General features: G+C 46.4%; 1 protein-coding gene across 1 annotated transcript; it reads right to left on the bottom strand.

Annotated features, from left to right (window-relative positions):
- Positions 1-1117: 1117 nt before the first annotated feature.
- Positions 1118-9344, bottom strand: LOC121700228 (SUN domain-containing protein 2-like). The gene is made up of 18 exons (XM_042083074.1): positions 9265-9344; positions 9026-9137; positions 8817-8926; positions 6317-6592; positions 6171-6227; positions 5944-6016; positions 5731-5792; positions 5071-5165; positions 4791-4904; positions 4605-4658; positions 4436-4479; positions 4077-4227; positions 2825-3049; positions 2623-2707; positions 1950-2065; positions 1669-1836; positions 1431-1526; positions 1118-1330 (listed from the first exon to the last, which is right to left on the bottom strand). Exons 2-18 carry the CDS (start codon positions 9133-9135, stop codon positions 1214-1216), a joined length of 1953 nt encoding a protein of 650 aa, XP_041939008.1. The 5' UTR covers positions 9136-9137; positions 9265-9344; the 3' UTR covers positions 1118-1213.
- Positions 9345-9590: the final 246 nt, after the last annotated feature.

Below are 9590 nucleotides of genomic sequence, written 5' to 3'. Positions count from 1 at the left end.
TATATATTAATCCATTCAAACCTACATAAACAACAAAATAAAAGCATCAACACAAAATCAAACACATAATAATAGGACGTGGGATATGGGCCTGTTACAGATACGTCAAATTTCAGATCTAAAAGAAAAAAAATGTTAGGCCTTCCTGGGTCCTTGGGATAATTCTTTGAAGTTCAGCCTGCTTCAGGTAAGCCTGTGAGGCTACATGCCATTGCTGGACAGTGATTAACACGTCTACAAAGTTGAAAATTTTGACTGTGACGCCCCATTGACTTTGAATCCAGGCTCCATCGCCAATACAGTAGGTGTTTGACTGCATTCTCAGGGCTGCTCAGTGTGATTACAGTAGCAAGTCAGCTGCCCTGAAGGTGCTTGGTGACATGGAAGGGACATACCCATCCTCAGGCTCTTTCATCCTCATCCATCAGGTGACAGCTGATGAAAGGACTCAATAGTCAAATGCATGCGTGTTTGAATTTCAAGTATGTTTTCCAGTCTTTTTTTAGTTGAAAGCACAGCAGAGCAGCATGTGGTAGATCTGGGTCACAGTACATGTGATTGATTTGGGTCACATTATTTTTTCCTTCCTGTTCCTGTTTCCATTCTCTCCTCTAAATGGTAACCGGTTAGAACGATTAATAATGTTCCTTTAAAAATGACATTGCACAGAATTCATAGTTTACTCACCTCTTATTTTACCACTACATCCCTGCTCATCATGGCTAGCAAGAGGCTGACCGAAGGGGGCAGGTTGTGGGCACAGCCCACCACAGGTGAACACAACACACACACACTTGATGCACAGCAATTACAAAGGACAGTGAGGGGACACCGCTATCAGCTTGAGGCCCGGACTGCCCACCATTCTAGCAAGTCAAATTCCTTGATTAAATTTCATATATGGACTTTCCATTATAAGCATCATAGTTGGCCCCACAAGACTTCCTTTTTAACATTCCATATGTTATCTTAATGCAGAGGAAGTAGATTGGGGCCCAAATAGAACGTTCAAGCATTGTTTTTGTTTACCTTGTTGAAAGGGTCTAAATGGAAAAAAACAAAAGACCTTGGCAATAAACGATTCTGATTCTGATTAATTAATTAAACACACTTTTGCTTTGTGAGCAAACATATTTATTATTATATAAGTAAGGGACAAGAGCAGAATAGTAAAAATAAGGTTGAGGTTGTGTGTGGAATGTGGATGTGTCTCTCAGTGGGGGTGTGGCTGGCCGTGAACCCTGAATCTGTAGACGCAGGAGTACTCAGGGTTCCCCCAGTTACTGAGAACCCTCAACTGCACCGCACCATACACATCCTTCACAGAGTCCTGAGAGAGAGAGAAAGAGAGAGTTAACTATCGAAGAGATGTTGTTGGGGTCCAGTAATAAAGATGGCGGATAGTGTCCGGGCTTCTCATGATGTCTCACCAGCAGCTCAAAGGTCTGGATGGGCTCGCCATCAGAGTCATACGTGAATCTACCCAGGAACTTCCCTTCCTCCTGCTCATCAAAGCCACTCAGGCCCTGGAAGAGGACATGGAAGCAAACAAACACACACACACACACACACACACACACATGTGGCATTTATTCACCACATAAATCACTAATGCTTTTGAAACATGGGCATCCATCCATGTCTTTGACCCATATGTTGTAGACTCACGTAAACGGCGAACTCTCGCGGGGCGCTGTCGATGTGACCGGTGGGGGAGAGGCTCTTGGGGATGTGCTCCAAGGTGACGTGTGTGATGTGCACGGGGAGGGACAGGGTGATGGTGAGGAACCCCTCACTGCCTTTAAATGCCCAGCACTTCCCAGGATGCATCTCAGGCTGACACACACACACACATATACATGCTGAAAATAAATCAAACTGTGTGCGTATGAATGTGTGTGTGTGTGTGAGCATGTGAGTGTGTACGCATTCATAAATAGGTGTGTTACCTGTATAACAGTGCGTGGACCCTCTGAAGCATACCACAGTGGCACCCCAAACAGGCTGTAACATGGAGACCTGGTGCGGTATGTTTCTGAGCACCGGGACCCAATCACACCAGCACCTACACACACACACACACACACACACAAACACACATGCGCACACAAAGACATGCACACACACACACATGCACACACAAAGATATGCGCACACAAAGACATGCACACACAAAGACAGACACACACACACACAAAGACACAAACACACATGCGCACACAAAGACATGCACACACACACACATGCACACACAAAGATATGCGCACACAAAGACATGCACACACAAAGACAGACACACAAAGACACACACACACACACGCACAAAGACATGCAAAAAAGTCTAACAGACTATATAAGACAACACCTAAATGCCCGACTGTACGTGTACGGATGCAGTCTAAGCACTGAACAGAAGACGCCGCCAAATGTTGTGTATTTGCTCGTGTGAAACTGGATGTAAAATACAACACTGATCCATTAGATGTTAGAAGCGCAGATACGCACGACCATACGGCCGTGTACAGCAAAGTTGTTTCCAAAGAAGTATCTTTGTTGCTTAAGCACACACATTATACTGTACATGCACACATACACACACACACACTATATGGGGATCTTTACCTAAAGACTCCAGAGCGTAGTCAGCCATGCCAGTTCCATCTGCTTTATAGAGGCTCAATGCTCTCTGAACAATCTCATGGACATCCTGATACACACACACACACACACACACACACACACAGAATAAATAACCAACATTTTGTAATCTGTTGTTTGTACTGTTTTTGTTAGTAATTTGTCAGCGACCAAAATGGCCGCTCACCTTGACCGTGATGGCTCCAAGTCCCTCCTTCTGCAGGCTCTCTCCCACAGTCCTCCACATGTCACTGCCTTCCTTGTGTGCTACTTCAGTCAAATGCCTGAGCAACCTCTTCTCCAGAGCCTCCAGCGCCCTCTGCAGTTCAGGACTAAGAACGACGCTTCCTGTATCCTGACCAAGTCCCGCCCGGAGCTCTCTCTTCAGCCAATCAGTGAGCTCCTTCTTCAGCTAATTAGAACAGATTAATGCATGTTAATTAGTGATGGGCAAATGAAGCTTTGGTGAAGCACTGAACTACTTTGAACAATTGATTCAAAAATGTGTTCATTACTCGAAGCTTCAGTAACAGCGACCTCTCCTGGTGAAAAGCCAAGACTGCATCTAAATTATCCCAGCTAGATAGTGGACAGGAAGCTTTACTAGTGAAATATATATCTAGTGCACGCACCTAACCACCCCACCCCCACACATACGTAGTGCACATGAATAATAATGGGATATCATTCTTTATACAAATAAAGATTGATCAGGAGCCATCAGAATAAAGTTTTCCCACATCTCTCTTACATTGTAATAGAAATAAATCGATACGAACAAACTATGCTCGTCACAGTAGAGGCTATAAACCAAACGCAATGTTGTGCATTGTTAAGTGTTTATGCTTTGAGCGCGCTACAATTCAGACTAGAAAGGAGGCCGTGCCAGTTGCAGTGGCAGCACGATTGGTTCACGAGGTGGTGGCGCTGCGAACCACTCAGGTGATTCTTTCAGAGAATGAAGTAGTTTCTGCTTCGGACGTCATATTTCACGTGATTTTTCCGTAGCAAAGCAACCTTCGGAGCAGTGGTTCAAATGGAATTGTAGTTACTGGTTTGAAGCACATATCGAAGCGTCAGTGTCAGACTGCCATCACTAATGTTAATTCATGACTGTTGCTGTGTGTGTGTGTGTGTGTGTGTGTGTGTAAATGGTAAATGGACTGCATTTATATAGTGCTCTTTTCATCTCCTCTGAGCACCCAAAGCGCTTTACAATGCCATGCCTCATATTCACCCATTCACACACACACCGATGGCAATGCAAGGCGCCAACCTGCTCATCGGGAGTACTAGGGTTAAGTGTCTTGCTCAAGGACACATTGACAGGGTCAGGAGAAGTTGGGCTCGAACCGGCAACCTTCCATTTGCTGGACGACTCCTCTACTGTCCATGCGTGCGTGTGTGTGTGCGTGCGTGCGTCTGTGTGTGATAGACACCTGAGCATTGGTGTGATCTTGGGCATCCAGACGTTGTTCCAGATTTATCTGGCCAGTTCTGAGATACGACACACTGTCCTTGAGATCAGTAACCTTTTTGGCCACACCAGTGACCTCTTCAGTCACCCAAGTCTGCCGGAGAAGGTCGTAGCTGAGGAGACAAGGTCATGAGGTTAGGGCCGGTCAGAAAGTTAAATCATGCATGGCCATGTTTATATTATGTAAGGTGTCAAATTAATAATATATGTTCACCTGTAACACAAGGTGACATATTCAAATACAGTTTCACACACATACAGCATACACACACACACACACACAAATAATTGAGTGTCCATGGACAATTGCAAAAAACTCACTTTTTTGTCACATCTTTAATGTTAGCCATTTCTCCTCTAAGAATCTATGATAAAAGAAGAAGAAAAGATATGTGCATGAGAAGATAATATAATGCAATATATTACACGTTCCACTACTCCTTTTGCATTCCAAACTCAGTTTGTTGTGCTGTTCACCAGAGATCCTCACCTCAGACATGTGTCTGTGTCTCTCTCCATCCTTCTGCAGAAGGCCGATCTCTCGCTACATGAGGATGAGAGAAGGAGGCTCAATGTAGTGCTCTGGTGTGACTTTGAATTAGATGGCTTTCTATTCTGACATGTTAGAGATTTACAAACACACTCTCACACACACACACACAACACACACACACACCTTAACATCTTTCAGTTCTCGAGTCCAGCTGTCCTTCCATCTGGCCTCTCCTTGGTTGATGCGGTCCAGGACTTCCTTACGGAACACGTTGAAATCCGTCACGATCCTTGGGTCCTGCAGCAGAAACACAATCAGCAGAGTTAACTTCCTCTCCTCACGTCAGCAGCAGCAAACTCTGGCTGACTGTGGCTCAGATCTGGCCTGGATCTGGCCCACATCAGGACCACATCTGGTCCAGTCAGCTGGTATCTGGGGGGTTTGGTTCTGCTGGCAGACCCACCGTGTTTATGCCGAGGGTAGACGTGCTGTATCCAGGCAAGGCAGGTTCGGCAACATTCAGGAGAGAGGTGAGAGCAGGATAATAAAACCAATAGCCTGCAAACACACACACACACACACACATGCAGGCATTAGCTGACTACAATGATCTCATCTGGATTTCATACCCAGGAATTGACGTTATATACACTGCAAAAACTGCTTATCTAACAAAATCTAACCAAGTGTTATTAATCTTATATCAAGAAAAAAAACTAGTTGGTATTGTTTTCAGTATAAAGAGACTTACCTAGCGCTTTCTTGTGAAATCATTTGACTTAATTTTAAAAATATTTGACTTATTTTAAGACATCTCATCTTGAAAACAAGCAAATTTATCTGCCAGTGCGTTGAGCAAATTTGTCTTGATAAGACTCCTTAAAATAAGTTAAAGTCTTCTTAAATTAAGTCAAAATGATCTTTTGAGAGGGCGCTAGGTAAATCTTTTCATACTAAAAACAATACCAAATAGATTTTTTAATCTTAATATAAGATCAATAACACTTGGTTAGAATTCATTTTTTGCAGTGTATGGTTGGTTCAGTTTTTATGTATGTACATTATATCTCAGGTTAGTAAACTAATCTCATGGACATCGGTTACTAGATACTCAGGGACTCACCAGTAGCAATAAGGGTCAAAGTCAGAACAGTCAGTGCCGGCTTCCTCAAGTGCTGGCCACAACTAGAACAGAATGGACAGAGGAAGGTGTGGTCTTTTAAATCCACAAGATGTCTCCATACACACACAGCAGGTGAAACAGCACGTCTCCTACACACTGACTTTTACTGGCGGCTCAGACTGAGCTGCTGTTGGGGTGTGTGAAGGGCCGTACCTGCTGAGAAGAAGCACATCCCTGAGGAGGCCAAAGAAGTTGCAGCAGAGCAGGGCTAGACCAGCGAACAGCACTGAGACCACACACACACACACATACACACACAAGAGGGAGTTCAAGGTTAGCAGACAGGGAATGAGAATGTAGTCATGATGAGGGTTGTTATGGTGAGTTTTGTCATGGTGTGTCTTGGTATGGTCAGCTGAAGTATGAATAAGGTAGACTACCTTGTGTGAAACTTGTGTCCACAGACTCAGCATCACCAGAGAACATCCTAGAAGAACCTGAAATTGAGAGAATGGATTAATGTAGATATATGTCATACACTCAGACGCACACACGCACATACACACACACACACACACACACTCACTGGTGCGCTGGCTCCTGCTCAGAAGCCTGCTCCTCTTCCTCCAGGTGGGGGCCAGGTCGGCCTCACACCCTTCTGAGGACGAGTATCCAGAGGTCACGCACGACTGGTCCAGCAGGGGGCGCCCAGAGCTGCAGCTGCCGCCGGTGCCAGTTGGCTCAGATGGACACAGAAGGCCAGAGGAGGAGGAGCGAGACACAGAGGGCGCACTGAAGCGGGAGGCGGGGCTAATGTACTGGCTCTGGCTCTGAGTGGCTGCCTTCAGGGCAGAAGCCACACCTGGGGGAGGGGTTACACACATAGCAAAGTTAAACATTTACAGAATGTTGTTAAAGCGATGGTTCGGAGTAATTTCACCCTAGGGTCCTTTGCAGTAGACCCCGAGCCAAACACCCTCCCAGAACCTTTTTTCCCTTGGTCGAACCCTGGTCGAGTAGCGCTGTCAGAAACTAGTGACGTTCTGCAGTCGTAATGGAACCAACTTTTATCTCGTAAATAATGTAACGTCAGCGCACAAGACATTGTTAGCGTTCTCCCACGCAGGGCATGCTGGGATACGGGAGCGAACATTTGGGGGGTTTATGTCTGTGTTTCTCCTTAGTTTTAAGTGTAATGTTAGCGTCTTTATTGCAACATGTTTCCCTTTTAGTTCTCCCTCGTGTGTGATCCTTTTTGTGTGGGGGGCTGCGTCCTCCCCTGTATGTGTAGTGTGTGTGTGTGTACTTGACCTGCTCCGTGTGTATTGTGTTCTGTGTCTGTGTCCCTGCTCTCGTTCTCAGCTAATAAACCTTTTGATTGGACAACTGTGTGTGTCACTATCAAATCGTTACATTGGTGTCAGAAGCGACTTTCGAACATGGCCTCTGCTCAGCGAGAGAAGCTGGGAGTGGGAGACCTCACCACTGGGTGGAGGCCCACGCATGAGGATCCGGAGAGAGCCCTTGTAAGGGCTGCTAAAGAGCTTGAGGCCTTCTATCGTTCCTGCCGCCAGTGGAGAGGAGCTGTCGCCTGGATCTGCCTGCTGCCGTGGGAGGAGATCTTGCCGGAAGAGGGGCCTGAAGAAGCGTTCGCGGAGAAGACGACGGTGGGCAGTGACTCCGCGCCGGGCGGTTCGAGGTGGGAGCTGGCGGTGGCCGCGACACGTGAGCAGAGCCGAGGGAGAGCGGCGGGTAGGAGGTTCCTGGACGGTTGGCGGAGACGCTGAGGGCAGCAAACTCTCGACGGAAAGGCCCTCTGAACTTTAAAACTTTTGGGTGCGTGTGAGAGGCACCGTGCTGTGTGGGCGCCCGTTCTAGTTGGCCTGTTGGCCGGCGCCTTTAAAAAATGTTTTAAAAAAGTTTGTTGTGTGGAGTTCGATAGCATGGCCACCTCAGAGTCGTGCCTTCGCTGAGGCCGCGAGGGAGTGGAACGGGCCGGGAGCAGAGCAGGACGGCTCTGCGAGGAGGCAACACGAGGAGGGACGCCGAAGACGGTAGCTGCAGCGGGAGAGCTCAGCGCGGTCCAGTTGCTGCGGAGTCGGTGCCTGTCTGTCCTGGTCAGTGAATCGACGGAGCGGAGCGGCGTTGGTACAGCTACATCTGACCCCCCTCGAACCCCAGTGCTTGGTACAGTGTCGACGGTTGGAAAGGCCACCTAGGGCGCTACTCGACCAGGGGTCGACCAAGGGAAAAAAGGTTCTGGGAGGGTGTTTGGCTCGGGGTCATGGTGCAAAGGACCCTAGGGTGAAATTACTCCGAACCATCGCTTTAAATGAAGAGGTGAAGCAGCATTTCTTGTCCCAACTTCTTTTGAAACATGTTGCTGTCATGCATATGTGTGTGTGTGTGTGTGTGTGTGCAGACATGCCGAGTCGCATATTGATAGCGGCTCCCTGACGCCCGAAAATCTCCCGGAATCTATAGTGAGCGATCAAGAGCGCGCATGCGAGACCGTGTGTGCGTCTGAGTGTAGTGCGCACACGACGGGAGAGAGAGAGAGGGGTGGTGCGTGTGTGCCTGAGCGCATCCAAAACAGAGAGCATCCCGATTGGCCTGTTTCGCTAAATCAACCAATCATTTTTCAGTGTAGGCGGGCTTTTATCTCTTTTCTCCCGAACTTAATCAGTTCAGTGTACAGGAACAGGAGCGTCATGGCAGAGTCAGTGCCTCAAAAAAACGAAAATGTAAGACCCATTTCAAAGTGTAGGCTATTGTCTCATAAGAGTAAAAAATAACGCTGCACTGTGTTCAGTGACTTTAGCATTGCCCATGCAATTGCAAAAGACATGTTGAGGTGAGTTTAACAAGTGTCAATTCATGTGCATATTATTCAGGCCTATACTAGATGGCTATAGTTGCCAAGGCTACATGAAAAGACCAAACTACCAAAATCTACATATTTTATTTTCACAATTTCTATATAGGCCTTCCTTATTTGGTGTACTGACTAGACATTATTGAACATATATTTAAGTAGGCTAAAATTTTTTTTTTGGGGGGGGGGGGGTCACTTCTCAAAGACTTACTAGAGGTCAGAGAGCTGAAGAAGAGACAGGGTGCCGCAGCCTGAGAGGCAGTACGCGAGAGGGATGGTGTGGTCGTCTGTGACCGAGAGCCGGTCCTTTTCTTAAACACCCTGTGTGTGTGAGAGAGTTGGGGAGAAGGATTTGGTAAATCATACAGACACACACACACACACACAAGGCCTACACTGTGATCACACACACACACACACCTGACAGGGCTCTCTCGGTAAGACATATGGTGAGAGCTGCTGCGCTCGTTCATTTCACCGTCATCACGGTAATAACCGCTCGTCAGTAATCTTATACTTCGCCGTGACATGGCTGCAATGGGAGAGAAACACACACATGGACAGATACATTCAGAGTAGGCAAAATATTCGATGGCCTAGAACAGCAGTGATGACTTTGTTAAATACGAAATACGACACAAACTTAATCTCATTCTAACCTTAGTTGTCCGATACAAAAGCAATGATCATCTTTCAGAATGTTCGTGGTTTTATATTCTGGTGACATTGTTGTGTCCTGCGCGATTTTACCTGCTATTATGACGAGACAGAGTTCGGCATGATTTCATAAAATTCTATCCATTAGGTTTAGTCAAGATGGCTACATTTCTTTGTAGCCTAAGCTTTGTCATGGCTACCTGTTCTAGTGTCCCTACTATAACCACGAACCTTCACGTCTTTCGGGTTAAAATACTGTTTTACAACCACCAATAGGCTATATTTAAATTGCAAACTTTAAATGACATTTTGTGACATTTGACATTTT

The sequence above is a fragment of the Alosa sapidissima genome, chromosome 24 (assembly GCF_018492685.1).
Source record: "Alosa sapidissima isolate fAloSap1 chromosome 24, fAloSap1.pri, whole genome shotgun sequence".
NCBI classification, from domain to species: domain Eukaryota; kingdom Metazoa; phylum Chordata; class Actinopteri; order Clupeiformes; family Clupeidae; genus Alosa; species Alosa sapidissima.
Note: the sequence above shows the minus strand (reverse complement) of the source record. Positions and strands in the feature narration are given on the sequence as shown.

What these genes read in the sequence shown, in the direction of transcription:
- LOC121700228 (XM_042083074.1), bottom strand. Translation starts at nt 9,135, where the DNA reads ATGTCACGGCGAAGTATAAGATTACTGACGAGCGGTTATTACCGTGAT. An exon ending in TACCGAGAGAGCCCTGTCAG is followed by an intron (nt 8,927 to 9,025) that starts GTGTGTGTGTGT and finishes TCACACACACAG; the next exon opens with GGTGTTTAAGAAAAGGACCG. An exon ending in TTTGACCCTTATTGCTACTG is followed by an intron (nt 5,166 to 5,730) that starts GTGAGTCCCTGA and finishes GTGTGTTTGCAG; the next exon opens with GCTATTGGTTTTATTATCCT.